The sequence below is a fragment of the Haematobia irritans genome, chromosome 3 (assembly GCF_050003625.1).
Source record: "Haematobia irritans isolate KBUSLIRL chromosome 3, ASM5000362v1, whole genome shotgun sequence".
In the NCBI taxonomy this organism is placed as follows: Eukaryota; Metazoa; Arthropoda; class Insecta; order Diptera; family Muscidae; genus Haematobia; species Haematobia irritans.
In genome coordinates, this window is record NC_134399.1 from 194,271,424 (window position 1) to 194,289,091 (window position 17,668).

Consider the following 17,668-nt stretch of genomic DNA (forward strand, 5'->3'; position numbering starts at 1 on the left):
TTTGTATATAAAATGAGATCAATTGTTTTATTTAATAATACAGACAAAAAGTATGTGCATAATAAATATGTTTAATTTAAATTGATCCATCAAAGCTATTTAAGAGTATTGACAGTTGAGTTAGAGTGTTGTCCAAGGGTTTTTTCGTTTGTTTCTTCTGCTTTGGACTTAGACACGCGACTAAAGTATTACAGCGTTAAGGCAATCTGCAATGAAATTAAGTAAAAAACAATTATTAAACAAATATAGGAATAAACAAATATGGGAATATATTGAACTATGTAAGCAAGTATTAGTATTGTTTTGGATCATTCTTCTTTAAGTTGCAATAAAAATTGCCATATAATTTTATGTTGCTTTTAATACTCACATTTAAAGTGTATTCGGGATTAGGTTAGATATAGCGATAGGCTGTTATTTTAGACTCATACATACTATTCAGACCATCATGACATCACAGTGATCAACATCTCACTTATCACTGACTGCTGCTCGATTCAATAATTAGCTCAATAACATGGGACCTCCTTGCTATAATCGAGTCCTATCGGTATTTCACGTTGCGCTGAAACAACTTAGAGAATCTTTGAAGCAGAAATGTCACCAACATTACTGCGAGGAGTTAATCCACCGCCGAAATAATTTTTGGTGTTGGTCGGAACTGGGATTGAACCCGTGACCTTTTGAATGCAAGGCGGGCATGTTAACCAGTACACCACTGAGGTTTCCTTTTTTCCAAATCTAGAAAATAGTAAAACAATATGAAAATGACTACTAAGGAAATAACAAATACAATCTACTTACCTACATAATCTCCGCAATAAAGGAAACGATATACACTTTATCAAAGGAACACATTTAAAACAATTATATTAAATTTCTTAATTTTCTCAGCTAGTCTGGCGTTAAATTTGTTTAGAAGTGATGCCCCTGACGGCGTTGACATTTGACATAATGATATTGAGGTTTAGACGTGTATTTCAAAAATCTTATTAACTTGTTCATGATTTTTTTATTATATTTTGGACCGTATTTAACCCCATATATAGTCAGATATGATGTTATATCTACCATATCTTATTAGATATAGTGCTATATATGGTCCTATCCAAGCATATATTATTAGATATGCCAGATATAATTAAATATTATACTATATATGATGAGATCTGCAATTATATCTAACCAGATCTAGCACCATATATAGCATATCTGTGCATATCTAATTATGTCTGAACCAATATCTGAACAGATCCAATTAGATCCAATTTGATATTATTAGATAGGATTGGATCCTCCAATTTTTACACGGGTATATAGAAAATTTTTGTCAAAATTTTATTTCTATAGACGTTTGTCAAAATTGTATTTCTATAGAAAATTTTGTCAAAATTTTATTTCTCTAGAAAATTTTGTCAAAATTTTATTTCTATAGATGATGTAGTATGAATGAGATGCTATGTGATTTCAATAAAAGATCATTAAAAAGAGTAACAAATAGTTTTCATTAAATATATTTCAGTATTAGATTTTAATGAATAGTTTTTGCAATATTTACTTATTTACATAAATTTAAATCTTCACTCTTCTTTTTAATTACTCTTTATAAACTTATTTTCATTCTTGTACGCCATATCATTAATATGTATGTGTATATGTATTTATATTATTATTTTAATCAAGATAGCATTTAAAAAATTAAAAATTTCTTATTAAGAAATGTATACACAAAAAAATGAGGGAAAAAAAGGAAACGAGGTGCGACGAATACTTTTAGTGTAATCGTTTTTTGCTTTGTGGGTTTGGCGGATTATGCAGTTGAAAATAATAAAAACTTAAATAAAAATTGAGTTTAACAATTTGATAATTACGATAATTAGTAAAGTGGTAAGACAAAAACAAAACTTTTTTAAATATGTATAAAAAATATTTAATAAGAGTTTTATAACAAAATTTGTATATATATATACCTTAAATACGAAATGTTTTCCATTGTTTTTTTTTTTCGCAGCATTTCGCAAAAATCACCAACAACTTGTGGTGGTGGTAACTAACTTAGTATACATTGGCTGTGAGGATAACATTTCTTGCTGCTATTTTTACGAAATACAAATCCAAAATAAACAAATTATAATTTTTCTTACAAAAATTAACAATTCCTAGGAAGAATTTAATAAATGAAAATCAATAGAAATAATTGAATTCTATATAATTATATAAGTGTAAAGAAGATGTTGTTCTCTCCATTCGATAATCACGTTATGCCGATGGAAAACCCCTTGTTTAGACAGTCCTTACACGTACGATCGGTTAAAATCATTAAGCTTGGTCTCGCAACGCACAACATTGTTTTGTTGACACACAATAGGCACATAAAGAAATTCTGTGTAAAAAACATTGACATAGACACTGCTCACGGCATGGACATCAGGGTTTTGTGTACAGTGGTGGCTTTACAGAAAATGTGTTCTTTAGAATAACGATCATAAAAAATGGATTCTGCTTTGTTTCGTATAATTTGTTAGCTTATATCTCTGCTTAAATTAATTATGTTATGTTTACAAGTCTGTGTAGTCTGTAGTACAGTTCATAGTAAGTTGTTTAGTTCTTGTCTAAGATCTCCAACGTATATTTTAATACGGTTATAAACCAAAGACCGTACGTCTGTCGCCAGCAACATGGTGTGCATTTATTTATTATTACTCTTTTTTAATTGAAAATATATAAGTGTATGAAGATGTTTAAGAAGCTCTTCCAGAATCGGATATTAATCAGTTTTTTCTATTACTTTTTCTTATCACTTGTAACCATACGGACAAATCGGCGACTAGAAAAACTCCTACTACAAACGGACGGACATTGATGAATTTTTCTACTATTCGATGGCAATTCTGCGGCTGCGGAGTTTGTAGCCAATGCTACTGATCGCTTTTGAACACAACTTGGTTGTTTTTCATTGTCACCTTCGATAAATGTGTTAACTTTACGATAATAATTAGAAAATGTTGCAACATTAACACATTCTCCTTTAACGGAATCTGTAATATCATCATGCAAGCGATTTGGAGTTATCGCTTTTGCTTTTACCTTGTCCCCTGAATAAAGTTTTCTGTATCTTAGAGATTCCTTGCTATCTTTTATGATTTGTATTTGATTAATTTGCCGGTTGGGCTCATTTCGAGTTCCATATGTATTATTGGGTAAATTAACTTTCTTTGTTGAATCTGAGAAATTTGGTTTCCGAACAATTTTGTATTTGTTCAAAACAATTTTTGTTTGTTGTTTAACAATTTCAAATGATTTGCGGTTTTTTACACATTTTTCCTCTTCATGAATATCCAGTTTTTGTTTCGATTGATGGTTACTGGCAACATGAGTAGTAGTCTTTTGGCTAAAATCGGATTTCTGTGTCCTGTCTTTTGTGGTGTTATTGTCGTCTATTTGTTGTAGTAGTTTCTTTGAATCTGGTAAATGTAATTCTATATTAGGGTTTCTGATGTTGGATTCTGATCTTAAGCTTAGTCCTCTTCCTGGTTGTTGCGGTTGTAATAGTTCATGTAGTTGTTGTTCTTGTTGCTGTTGCTGTTTTGTTTGGTCCACGCTTTTATTAGCGTTTGATTTTATAATAGTCTCTACCGTTGAGTAACACGTCGTATGGGAGCCCTTATCTTTCGTTTCGCTTGTTGTGCTGTTTGAGCTCCTGACGTTGGTGTGGGTCTGTTGATCGAAAGCAAACAAAAAAATGTAAAGAAAAAGTGTTAGAAGCAGATAATCTTAAAAAATACATTTGTTAAAATTTGAAGAAAAGGAAACGCACATTCATCATCAATCAAGACAACAACAACAGTCCAAGAGAATGCTGTTACTAACATTTCACATCACAATAAAATACTATTGTTAAAAGACAATCACTTTTGCCAATATAAATATATTTTGTTAGTTTTAAGTGATTTTGATTATATTCTAGTTCATTTTTTTGTCTTTATTAAAACCGAAAAATGTACGCTTCCCTTTCTTCAGATTAACCCTCCTCCAAGTAGGCGAAACTCGATACTTGATTACTTGTAGAAAATTTCATGAAATTTGATTCGTTAAAAAACAAATCAAAATTATTCATAACGAATTTTGACATAATTTACACTTCCCCCTTTTATTTACAAAAAAAAACTATACCGATATTATCAAACGTTGTACTTACGCGAATATATTACTAGATACTGCAGGCGCGGCGCCTGCGTTAAATTGGAAGGGAGCATTTGGAGTCGTCTGCAATAAATTTAAAGAAATATTTCGTTGTAAGTTTATATTTCCAATTCTACACTTGAAGATATTACTACATTTAACAACAACAATGGATGAATGAAGAGTGTTACAAATAGGGAAAAAATGTATAAATAGAATATTTTTGAAAGATTTTTTTAACTTCAAATTAAAATAGACTTCTACGCTAGAAAGCCTGGATGAGATGAAAAATGAAGAATGATACTTAATATTACCAATGACGATGTGTTAAAAATAAAAAAATTAAAAAAAAAATGGTCCAAACTTAGGTATTTAATCTGTGTTTTTATACCCACCACCATAGAATGGTGACGGGGGTATAATAAGTTTGCCATTCCGTTTGTAACACATCGATATATCGATTTCCGACTATATAAAGTATATATATTCTTGATCAGTGAGAAATTCTAAGACGATTTAACCATGTCCGTCTGTCTGTCTGTTGTAATCACGCTACAGTCTTCAATACTGAAACAACCGTGCTGAAATTTTGCACAAACTCGTATTTTGTCTGCATGCACGTCAAGTTCGAAGGGCTATATCGGTCCAGGTTTTGATATAGTCCCCATATAAACCGACCTCCCGATTTGGAGTCTTGGTTTATAGAAACCGCAGTTTTTACCCAATTCGCCTGAAATTTGAAATCTATTTTATTTTATGGTATTTTAGGACCATAAAGAGGTGTGCCAAAATTGGTGAGTATCGGTCCATGTTTTGGTATAGCCCCCATATAGACCGAACTCCCGATTTTACTTCTTGGGCTTTTAGAAACTCTATTTACTATCCGATTTGCCTGAAATAGGAAATATACAGGTATTTTAGGACCATAAAGATGTGTGCCAAAAATGGTGAGTATCGGTCCATGTTTTGGTATAGCCCTCATATAGACCGATCTCCCGATTTTACTTCTTGGGCTTCTAGAAACTTATTTACTATCCGATTTGCGTGAAATTGGAAATCTACAGTTATTTTAGGACCATAAAGAGGTGTGCCAAAAATGGTGAGTATCGGTCCATGTTTTGGTATAGCCCCCATATAGACCGAACTCCCGATTTTACTTCTTGTGCTTCTAGAAACTCTATTTACTATCCGATTTGCTTGAAATAGGAAATCTACAGGTATTTTAGGACCATAAAGAGGTGTGCCAAAAATGGTGAGTATCGGTCCATGTTTTGGTATAGCCCCCATATAGACCCATCTCCCGATTTTACTTCTTGGGCTTCTAGAAACTGTATTTACTATCCGATTTGGCTGAAATTGGAAATATACAGGTATTTTAGGACCATAAAAAGGTGTGCCAAAATTGGCGAGTATCGGTCCATGTTTTGGTATAGCCCCTATATAGACCGAACTCCCGATTTTACTTCTTGTGCTTCTAGAAACTCTATTTACTATCCAATTTGCCTGAAATTGGAAATCTAGAGGTATTGTAGGACCATAAAGAGGCGCGCCGAAAATGGTGAGAATAGGTCAAGTTTTAGTATAGCCCGATCTCCCGATTTTACTTTTTGGGCTTATAGAAAGAAAAATAAAAAAAAAACGTGCATCGGATTTAGTTTTTATCGGTCCATTTGGTAAGGCCCCCATATAGACCGAATTCACTTCTTGAGGGTATAGAAGGCGCACTGATCATGAAAATTGCTTGAAACTGAATGTAAAATTTCCAGGTATTACTTCTCGTAATCATTTAAATAATGGGGATGAAAATCTACAGATTTTAGATTTCAAATCAAGGCGTAATTTCATCATTATCTTGCACACTTACAAGAGACGTTAATGATTTCTCTAAAACTCAAACACGGTATATACTGTATATACTGAATTTGTGGCCTTTTTAAGATACAAAAAAAAAATTTTAAAAATATTTTCAATAAAAAATTTAATTGATTAAACGATTTTTTAATTGAAACAAAATTCGATTACAAAAATAATTTTTTTAATTGAAACAATTACTTGTTTATTTGACTTTGGTGATTGATACTATCATTTCTGTGATTGAAGACATTCAATTAAAATTATTGAATTAATTGGATTAATTAATTTCGTGATTGAAGATAAAAAATATGTTTTTTCTTATGGACCTCGAATTAATTTTTTTTAATAAATTTTTTATTTATTTTTAATTAATTTTTTAATTGACTTTTGGTGATTGATACTATCATTTCTGTGGTTGAAGACATTTCAATTAAAAATTTAATTGGATCAATTAATTTCGTGATTGAAGACAAACAATATTTTTTACCGATTAATTGGATCAATTAATTTTTTAATTGGAACAATTTTTTAATTGACTTTGGTGATTGATACTAAATTGAAGACATTCAATTAAAAATTATTGAATAAATTGGATCAATAAATTTCGTGATTGAAGACAAAAAATATTTTTTTTCCCTGTGTATGGACCCATCAAGTAGTGGAGGGTACAATGAGCATTATTTACATGTATTTGAGAAAATGACGTCTAGGCAATTAGTTCGAAACTAGAAAAAAATTTTGAACTTATACTTCGACTACTACTCAAAATTCGTTTGTGTAGTTGATAACTTTACAATTACTATTAATGTATTACTATTTTTAAGAACAATACGATTTGTTGGCCACGAAGGCTTACTGTATTGTTAAATAAAATGAAATGAAAAATAATTTGTTAAGCCACAGAATATATTCAACTATTTCGGAATGAAAAAACATTTTCAAAAATCTATCATGCAATGAAATTCTACATTAAAATTTTTTCAACACAAAAATTCTTTAAGTAAATTTTCATAATCTGTTGATATTTTAGAGAATAGGAAAACAATATATAATTATAGTCATAATACATGCAATAAAACACACATTTATGAAAACGATGCAAGGATTAAATATGAGAATGTAGTATTATAGCAAATGAGTTTTTGTATGTAGTATTATCTAAAATTTCTATATATCTACATTACCTCTATAGCACCACCGCCAAAATTAAATACTGGTGCTGATGGCACTGCGCCGAATTGAAATGGTTTCGCTGAATTCTGTGACTGCTTTTCAACAACCAAGAACAATTTAATATTTAGTGTTACCGTTGCATTACATATACATTTTACAAATATTATCGCATCATTGTTACCAACATGAACAGTTAATAACGGACGAAACGTAACGACACGAAACATTTGGAGGAAATATGAGATTTTGTTTTAAATAAATTACACAATACAGGATATACATTTAAATATGTTGTTGGAAAAAAAGAGAGGAAAGAGAAAAAAGTAAACAGAATTTAGTTATAACTACAGCTACATTTAAATGCACAATAAAAGTGTATATAGTATATGGATATATAAATAAAATGTCACTTGGAATAACTTACATCTGTTGACCCTGTAAAATTGAACGTGGGCTGTGTACCTCCCGTACTGCCAAAGTTAAAAGCCGGTTTTGAAGGAGCGGACGTGGATCCAAAATTAAATCCTCCCTAAATAATAAAAAAACGAAAATATTTATATTATATAATACATAGGATTATGAAGGATTCGATTCATTTTTAGTTTCAACCCAGTTTGATCTATACTCAGAAAAAAATATTACGAAAATTTTTACAATTAAATTTTTAATTAAGTTTTAAATAATATTCAATTAAAAAATGAATTGATTCAACAATTTTTTAATTGAAACAAAAGTCAATCACAATTTCTGTCATTAAAGATATTTCAATTATACGTTTCAAAATTAATTGGATCAATTAATTTCGTGATTGAAGACAAAAAAAATGTACACTAAAAAACGCAGTACAGTACTGGGGGGTTTTTTCCCCTAATTTGGGTATATTTTTTCATAGATGGGGACGAAATTTTTGAGTTGTGGATTTGGTGGGGAATTTCCATAAATAATTTGGACATTTTTAAGAGTATAATTCGAACTATGTTTAGAATAATAAATTATGACTAGAAATGGATGCAAGAGTATTTTAAGACATTTTCTATTAAAATGAAACCATTTCGTGGGAACTCGGGTCGAAAATTTGCGGACGAATGCGTCCCACTTTGGGGACATTGCCAGGAAAATTCTGACAACACTGCCCCGTTGGATCGTAACTCAACGTCTAAATCGTAAGAACGATTAGTAAAAATTAGTACTAAAGCGATGAATAAGAAACAATGCAACGCTAGTTCTTGATGTACAGAAAAAATATCGGATATTTATCTGAATTCGAACCAATTTGGAAAAAATAGCATGTAATTATAGCCCCTTTATAACTTGCAAACTATTGGTTACGAATAACACGCGACGTTCTTTACCGAAGCCAAAATTTCCATCTATTTATTTGATCAGGATTTTCTTTAACCGTGATTAATTGAAAATCCCAACAAATATGACACAATAGATCTAGTACCTCCTGTCATATGTTTCCACATTTATGTGGATTTCGTTTAGCATTTTTTTACCACCAAGAAGAGCAAGTTCTAAGTACTCTTTTCTAAACATTATAGAGCAAAATCGATACGTGCAAACTTTTTCTCTATGGGTGAAATGGTCAATGGACTGAATAGTCAAATTTTAGGACAATCGGACTAAAACTGCGAGCTGTACTCTGCACACAAAAATACACCAACAGACAGAAAGACAGACAGACGGACATCGCTAAATCGACTCAGAATTTAATTCTAAACCGATCCGTATACTAAAAGGTTGGTCTATGATTACTCCTTCTTGGCGTTAAATAAAAATGCACAAACTTATTATACCCTGTACCACAGTAGTGGTGAAGGGTATAAAAACTTATTGCAAATAGTACTTACGCTATGTGTTGTCTGAGCTGCTCCACCAAAATTGAAAGCTGGTTCTGTTTTCTTCACTTCCACCGCCGTGTTTGATGTATTTCCCGTGGCTGCTCCAAAACCGCCAAATGTTGTGGAACCAGTTACAGCAGTACTACCAAATGTAGGTGTGGCAGATGAGGCAGATCCGCCGCCTCCAAATGGCGAAGATCCAAAAGCTGGTGCAGGTGTTGCTGCACTTCCGCTGGGATTTGCTCCAAATATGTTCGCAATTGGAGCAGCAGGTGCTGAACTAACACTAAAAAGATTAGTGCTGGAATTGGTGGTGGAAATTGGATTACTGCTATTGCTGCCAAAAACTGAAGGAGGCGAAGTATTATTATTTGTTGCAGCCAAAGGTGTAGGATTGCCAAATATTGAAGTGGATGGTGGATTTGAGTCATTTGTTGATGCAGCAGCACTACCGAATGTTCCAAACAGTGACGTCTTGGGAGCATCTTTATTCAAAGATGGAGAAGCTGGAGTAGCTTGCGATGTGGTAGAAGAACCGAAAACAAAAGTATTTTTGGAACCAAATGTTGTACTTGTTGCTCCACTACTACTACCAAGGGTTGAAGCCGTAACGCTTATCGAAGGTTGTTTAGATGCGGTATTGATAGCCGATCCGAAAACGAACGCATTCGAACTGGATGCTGGTTGTGTACTGCTACTACTGCTGTTCGAGTTCGAGTTGGAAGCAACGCTTCCAAACATTGGTGCTGGAGTGGCTTTATTTTGTGTTTGATTAATTTGACTACTGCTGTTATTACCACCAAATGAACCGAATACACTCGTATTATTGGCTGAGGCACCCGCACCAAATGTTCCAAATGTAGGAGTTGCAGTATTAGCTGAATTATTGGAACTGTTGGTAGAGGAACTAACAGCTGTCGAATTATTGGCAGGATTAGCAGTAGCAGGGGAGGAACCAAATGTTGGCGTCGCAGAGGTTGAACCTCCAAATGAACCAAATAAATTTGTTGTTGTGGCAGGCTTTGTACTTGTGTTTGAAGAGGCTGAAGTCGTGGTTGATGTTGTAGATGTGACTGCACCAAATAAAGATTTATTCGCTGTCGCTGGAGCATTGCTGCTACCAAAGGCGAAACTTCCAAAGCCTCCCGATGCGGTAGTCACTGCAGCAGAAGTGGACGATGGCGTCGATGCAGCAGCATTGGATGTTCCAAAACTAAACATTGGCTTTACAAATGCAGTAGTTGTAGATGCCGAGGATGATGAAGTGCTACTGGTTGTCGATGTAGTAATCGTCGTTGACGAAGCAGATTGTGAGCCAAATACAAAACCTGCGGTTGCGGGTGACCCGATTTTGCTTGTCGTCGATGACGACACCGCAGCAGGGGTTTTAAATGCGAATCCTTCTAAAGATTTCTTTTCATCATTTGAAGAAGGCGAGGGTATACTTCCAAAACTGAACGTCCCCGCATTAGTCGATGTTGTGTTTGATCCAAAACTAAACGAAGGGGCCGCAGAAACTACAGTAGTCGATAGTGACGATGATGTGGAACATGTGGTCAACGTAGTTGGCAAATTGAATTTCACACTAGGAGAACTTACAACAGGATTTTTTAGTTTTGTTGGAGTTGTCTCTGATGCTGGATTCAATGTGGTTGATTGCACAGTGCTTTGCTTAACACCAAATGTAAATCCAGGCGATCCAGTTGTCGTGGTGGTAGCTGCCGTGGATGTCGGTTCCAACTTCTTGGTCGTATCACTTGGAACTCCAAATTTGAAACCAGTTAACACTGAAGAGCTGGGAGCAACCAATGAGCTTTGCGGTTGTTTAGAATCGGTCTCATCTTTTTTGGGCTCGGTACTTGTGGGTTTTATACCAAATTGAAAACCAGATGAAGGTAATGTAGAGGTGGTGTTAGGTTTTCCTACAATAGGTGTAACCGTAGTAGCAGTAGTTTTATCCTTGTCCTTACGAAGTTCATCTTCCTTAGGCGCATTCGCGGTCGGACCAAAACCAAAACTAAATTTAGCTGCAGCTGTAGCACCAAATGTGAACTTTGTAGAAGACGAAGAAGAGGTTTCTGCGGCCACAGCGCCTGGTTTGGGCTGTTCGCAACAAGCACATTTCGTACGTTCTGCATCATTACGCGTCATACAAGCATCGCATTCCCATTTTGAGGCTTTTTGTTGGGCAGCAATATTCTTGAAGCCAGCGTCTGCAGTTGTAGATGGAGTACTAGTTTGAGCAGCAGAAAATCCAAACTTAAAGTTAGATGACGCAGCTACGGAGCTTGCAGTCGCACTGCTGGAAGTTGAAGATCCTGGTTTCTTTGTTTGGCAGGCAATACATTCGTTTGCTTCGCTCTTATTGCTTATCAAGCAAGTGGAACATTCCCATGTTCCAGATTTTGGTTTAAAGGCATCGCCAAATGACTGTTTTATTGGTGGTAAAATAGAAACACTACTCGCCGATGAGGCAACCGACCCTTTGCGAGGAGTTTCACAAGCTACACATTTTGTATTCTCTTCCTTATTACGTATCATACACGTATCACATTCCCACTCAGTAGATGATTTCTTAAATTGTTGACCAAATGACATTGTAGAACTGCTTATGGCGGGAGTTACTGTGGATGCTGTTGTTGTTGTTGTTAATTTTCGTGGAGTTTCACATGCAACACATTTTGATAGCTCCTCTTTATTGCGTATCATGCACGTATCGCATTCCCATTCATTTGTCGATTTCTTGTATTTGTCTCCAAATGTATTTGCTGACAATGGTTGTTGTGACATTTTCAATTGATTCGTTGGCACACTGGAATTCGTAGACGACGCCAGAGGTTTGTTTAACACATCCAAACACGATCCAGACTTGAGTTGAGGTTGTTGTGGTTTTTTCGTTTGCGGATTACTAGGAGGTGTCATTGACAATGTAACATCCAATGGAGGACTAAATTTGTAATTATCTAAATTTGAAGGAGTAATATTTTGCGTTGGAGTGTTAAGTTCTTTTACTACTAAAGGATCAGAGAATTTGAAATTGATCTTTGTTGTGGGCGTAGACATCGAAGACGAACCACTGCTGAAGTTGGGTGTATTCACTTCTCCTTTCGTTCCTGTCGTAGCCGTAATAAATGCAGTGTGGATTGGTTTCGTTACCAATGACTTTGAATTTATTCCGCTTCCACCGCTATTTGTTGAAGAAACTGATGTTGGGGTTGATGATGACGAAAATTGTATGTCAAATTTGGGCACAGATTGCATAAGAGGAAAAGCTATGTTTGGCAAATTCAATGACGGAGGAGGAGCCTCATCATGTATGTCTTTTGATGCAGCGGATGCACGCATAGTAGTCGTTACCTTATTTTTAATTTTATTTGTATGTTTCTGTTGGATTTGCTGTTGTTTTTCTGAGAAGCTGCCAACATCATCACCAGATGGATGTGATAATTTTGGGATACCTGATGTTTTCGCAGCAGCAGTAACAACAGGCAATGTGTATTCAGCCAATTCAGCATTTGCCGGTGCTGAATCGCGTGTAATTTTCCTTGCTCGTTCGGTTGTGTTTTGTATTTTCTTCATTTGCAATAATTGAGACATTGTGGGGACTTGCAGCTCCTTTATGGGAGGCATAGGACCACTCAACATACTGCTTCCCCCACGACCTGCGATATTCGCATTGCCAGAAGGCTGTAAAATAACAGATGGCCTTGCATAGGGGGTGCGCACTTGCGATAAACGCATGGCACGCGATACATTCAAATCAGAATCGTTTAGTCGTGACTTGGCGTGGGGAGGTAATTGAGAATTAGTTTTAATGGTGTTAGCCATTTTCTTGGCCTCACTTAATGGTGTAGCAAAGTCATTTATTAAGTCCAATATACGTTTAGCCGTAGACGATATAGTTGAACTTTCACCAATTTGCTGTGAATTGGGCATTCCGACGGTAGATAAAGAATTATTCGACGATGATAAGGTTGAGAGGCTCGACGTTGGTCTTATCAGAGTGGGAGTTATACGCACAGCGCTGGCGCCTGCACCAGCCGTATATTTATTATAAGCCGCTGCCCCACCATATGTGGTCTTACCCTTATAGAAAGGCGAAAATGTATTCAATAATCGGCTGTCGCTCAATGCGGATGTGCTACCATAAATTGAAGCATTAAATTGCCGACGATTTAGGGATGTTAGAGATAAGGTAGAATTATTCAATTGATTTGATAAACCATGTCCAGAGCCACTATTAAATAACGATTTCTTCCCCTCTAAATGAGAATAAAAATTTAAGCCATTGCCAAAAGATGAAGTTCTACTGCTGTTACGAGTTGTTCCTGTTCCGGTAATTGATGTGTTGTAGAGACCAGTCTTACGTTCATGCTTCGATTTTGATAACTCCGCCATTCCACTTTCACTGCTTTCGGAAGCAGTATCTAGTAAAATGGCTTCATTTTCTTCGGGTATAACTGTTTGATCATTTACAACAGAACCATTAATGTGATTTTGTCTCTTGGCTCGCTTACATGAGCTTTCTTTATCTTGTTCTGTGTTCATCTGACCATTGAGGGTATGTTCATTGTGATCTTCATCTCCATATAATTCACCAGTTTCGGCAAAATCTTTGACTTCGTGAATGGTAGTAGATGTACGCCTTGGAGGAATGCCACTACTTGGTGATTCAATATCTGACTTAACTGTTGCCAGCGATTGTCTTTTTAAATGACTTACGGTGGCAAGTACTCGATCTGCTCCGGAACGAGTTGCTGATGTCGAAGGTATGTTTAAACTTCTACGGGAACTAAGAAATAAACGTTAGAAAAATTAAAGACATTAATCTCACATGGCAAGAAAAACAATTGCAATTATTACGGAAATCTTTTTGATAGCAATATAAAGAAATTTTAGTTCTTTTGTAATATAATTCCCGAAAAATAAGAATAACCCATGAAACATGTGATAAAAGGTACTACAATAATAGGTGTTATACCGAATCAATCGGTATGTCGGGTGATTAAAAATGGTAAAAATTCATTCCATCAAAAACACGTTCGCATCTGAGGATTTGACAACCCAAGAGTTTTCGTTGAGAAGACTCTTCATATTCAATATTTTACTGGTTACTAATGTTTATGGTCTATAGACCATAGAACAGCCACTTTGCTTGATTTGGTTATGCAAAAAGATATTGTCCTATAGATGGATATTTATTATGAAATAAAAATCTAATCATTTGTCATCCAAATATAACACCTATTATTGGAAACCCTTCTACATATTATACTATAGGTATGTGAATATTTTTTCTAATCAAATGAAAATTGGGATGTCAAAATGACACGACAGATTTGAATACATTCCAATACAATGTAATCAAAATTAATGAGCAATGTATTTAAAAATGTACATACCTTATTCCTGATCGGCTATATATATTCGACTGAGATGATTCGTATTTATCCTCATTTGGTGGTTGTGATATTAAATCAATTATATCGGTATTGATTTTTGGCGAATCTGTCTCTTTTTGGAGATTAAAATTGTAAGCGGGTTCTTTTTTGCCTCCATACAAATTTAAATGTGTGTACCGTTGATAATTAGGGCGAGAAATTATGGAAGTACCTACAGAATTCCTCGTATATGCACTACTGGCTACAGCTGGTGTAGAAGCAACCAAAGGCCTTCTTGGGGCAATCATAGGACTATCTCTCATCTAATAATAGAAAATTTATGAAATGTAGAAAAACTTTTACTTGAAAACTAAATATCGTTGACTTACATCTACTTGTACGCGGGAGCGTTTAGCTGGTGGTTGCCGCCCATATACATTATGCCGTGTTTTTTGCGCTGCTAATGTTGCATTATATTCTTCTTCGCTATTTTGGCTTTCATCATCATCTTCTTCATCGTCGTCATCTGCTTCAGAATTTTCATCCTGTTTCGCTCTTACATTATGATTTTCTTCATATTCACCATATCTTGACCGTTGTAGATTGCAATTTTCATCATCTTCTTCGTCATCATCATCAACTTCAATGCGGCGTCTTCGTCTGCTTGTATTGGCATTGGCTGATATGCTGCCATTTAATTCATCATTTCGTAATTTGGTTGATGGAGAAAACCACTTTGACAAGCGATTTGGCAATATGCTAGAAACTCTAGACTTTACCTTTCCAATTATAGACTGTAATATAGAAACAAAAAGTTTATGAAAACTCACTCAAATAAAGGTAATATTATTTTAGAAGGGAGCAGGATGGAGCAATGACTATCATTGGTTCCATCTCAGACTCTTCATAAAACACAAAATATAATAATTTTCAAAATTCTCGTTGAATGTTTCAATAGTTCGTTATTACATTTTGTGATTAGAGAACCAAACGATAAACATATCATGGTATCTTCATTACGTTGCTTTGGTTACAATCTTAAGTCGATATGGACTTCACTCCGAATTGGTTTGCTCTCATTGAACACTAGCCGAACATACACTTAATTTTCGTCCTTTTAATATAAGATTCAAGGAATGTATTTTCACGCGAATTCACGTCTCATAAGATTTTTTAGTCATTATGATCGAGAAAAAATGTGGACAAAAATCAAAAATTCTAGAGATTATCAAATTCGTTTTAAGTTTATTTATAAATTTCACCTCAAACTATGTCGCTATATAAAGATGTTCCGCACCATGAGATGGAGCCAAAATGTATTTATATTTTTTTTACAAATAATAGGAAGCCCTTGGTACTATTTTGTTGAATACTTCCTTTAACGCAGTGCATTTTGGGAAATGTGATAGATTGGCCTAAATTTATTGATATCAGGATAATTCCTCTTGTCACTCACTCATCACCATTTGGTGTTAATACGGCGAAGCCTCTGAAAAGGGCATCCACGGTCGCTTTAATTTTGTCCACATTTGGGAGGAGTCCAGTTATGAGAGATTAGTTTTAACGTGTTAATATAGTAAACATCCCCTGACAGCTGCCCACATTTGGAAAGTGTCCGGTTTTCAGAGTGTCCAAGTTGGAGAGGTTTCACTGTATAAAGATTCCCAATTTCGATTTATTGCTACATATTTTATTAGTGTGAAAAAAACTAATTTTCAGATATTTTAATGCTTTCTGGGTAGATGAAGGTAAAATTATTCGTAGTAACAAACAAATGGTAAACCCCAAAAATAAACTATTTTACTGTTCTAAATAGGAATCACACAGAAGCTTTGATATCTTCGCTGGAATTAACCCCCCTTCCCGCACATTTCATACTTCCTTGCTATGACCTAACCCATACTAAAAATATGTGTAGCCATTACTTATTGCTGTGAATATGACCCTGTTGATAATTTAAGAAAATAATTTAACCTTTTTGGAAATATGAAACTTCCTCACATGGTAGATTTACAGCAAATTCGGAATAAAAACTTATGAGACGAAATATTCGATACAAAGGAAATAATGCATTTCACTAACAGAAGGACGTTTCTCGATATAAAACCTTGTGTGCAAGGAGAACTGCCTGTATATGTAAGTGTGTGTGTTGTTGTTGTAATGCATATAATGAATGTGGCATCCCTACATAACGCAAAGCAAGCAAATAACAAGTCAAGATACGAAGCCTTGTTGCTGACCTTACAAAAAAATAAATATACTCTTGATCTCAATTATCACTTGGTATATCCACTACAAACAAATTAAATTAGAAAACTGTCTATAGAACATGTATATGACATTAGATATTGGTGAATAATTTGGGAATAATTCTTTGTACAGTACTCACATTGTTAGCTGCATTTGTTGGATCATCCGTACTGAGATTGTGCGTTGCTGCATCAACGCCAAACTGTTGTTGTGATGGACTACTTTCCTCGTCCAGACCATATTCCGACATTTTCATCTACACTTTGTCCACAGTGAATTCAACGAAAAAAAATATATATTGCGAAATTCCGCTTGTGTAGACTTTTTGAACACAAGCAGCACCACCTTTAATTTGTAATTCCCATACAATGCAGATTATTCTGTTGACGCACGCATTCACACACGCACCCCCTAGAGTTTGGAGTTTTGGCGTCTTCTTACTATGATCAGTTTCGAATGTATTGGTATCTTACTTCTTGATTTTCATAATAGGGGAGCCAATTTTTTGTCCACAATATCCTTGTGTAAGAGTCATATGTAGCAATTGGCGTAAACAAAAACAACAAATTTAATTTTTTTATGTTAAACCGCAAATTAGTACGTTTTTCCGACAAATTTCGATGGCTTTAGTCCCTTCTTTCTTTATGGGTTTTTGCTAGTTCTTTTTTGCTCAGATTTGCCCGTGTGGTGTCTTGCTGACTATTGAAAAGTTACAAACACTCCGTCTTGAAAGTTCTTCACCCACAATTTCGTTAATTTGTATTGTATAGTGAAACGGCTGTTTTTGATACCATATATTTCGCACAATTAACTTATGAAACATTATTTGTTTGCTATTTTTAAATAATTTTATGAAGCCATGAGAAAAAAGTGATTCGCGTGGTCTTCTTTGAAGGAGTACGTTCAGCGCTCGGGTACGAGTATAGGGTATGTTCAAGAAATTATCGGTAGCCGACGAGTGAGATAGAAAAAGACAACACATTA

The 17,668-nt window shown here is 34.7% G+C and overlaps 1 protein-coding gene and 1 long non-coding RNA gene across 4 annotated transcripts; both read right to left on the reverse strand.

Moving 5' to 3' along the window:
• Positions 1 to 1,056, reverse strand: LOC142229625 (uncharacterized). The gene is made up of 2 exons (XR_012720445.1): positions 805 to 1,056; positions 1 to 741 (listed from the first exon to the last, which is right to left on the reverse strand). It is a non-coding gene; the product is annotated as an uncharacterized LOC142229625 (long non-coding RNA).
• Positions 1,057 to 1,498: 442 nt separating this feature from the next.
• Nup153 (nucleoporin 153) lies at positions 1,499 to 17,595 on the reverse strand. Of its 3 annotated transcripts, XM_075301108.1 has the most exons (8): positions 16,824 to 17,595; positions 14,824 to 15,228; positions 14,456 to 14,757; positions 9,063 to 13,845; positions 7,634 to 7,738; positions 7,221 to 7,301; positions 4,199 to 4,266; positions 3,562 to 3,717 (listed from the first exon to the last, which is right to left on the reverse strand). In XM_075301108.1, exons 1-8 carry the CDS (start codon positions 16,938 to 16,940, stop codon positions 3,633 to 3,635), a joined length of 5,946 nt encoding a protein of 1,981 aa, XP_075157223.1. In that variant the 5' UTR covers positions 16,941 to 17,595; the 3' UTR covers positions 3,562 to 3,632. The 3 variants fall into 3 exon arrangements, with proteins under 3 accessions (XP_075157222.1, XP_075157223.1, XP_075157224.1); XM_075301109.1 differs by lacking the exon at positions 7,221 to 7,301; XM_075301107.1 differs by lacking the exons at positions 4,199 to 4,266; positions 7,221 to 7,301 and having other exon boundaries at positions 1,499 to 3,717; positions 16,824 to 17,594.
• Between the last annotated feature and the right edge of the window lie 73 nt (positions 17,596 to 17,668).

What these genes read in the sequence shown, in the direction of transcription:
- Nup153 (XM_075301107.1), bottom strand. Translation starts at nt 16,940, where the DNA reads ATGAAAATGTCGGAATATGGTCTGGACGAGGAAAGTAGTCCATCACAA. An exon ending in CAACAAATGCAGCTAACAAT is followed by an intron (nt 15,229 to 16,823) that starts GTGAGTACTGTA and finishes TCTATATTACAG; the next exon opens with TCTATAATTGGAAAGGTAAA. An exon ending in ATTTTACAGGGTCAACAGAT is followed by an intron (nt 3,718 to 7,633) that starts GTAAGTTATTCC and finishes TTCGATCAACAG; the next exon opens with ACCCACACCAACGTCAGGAG.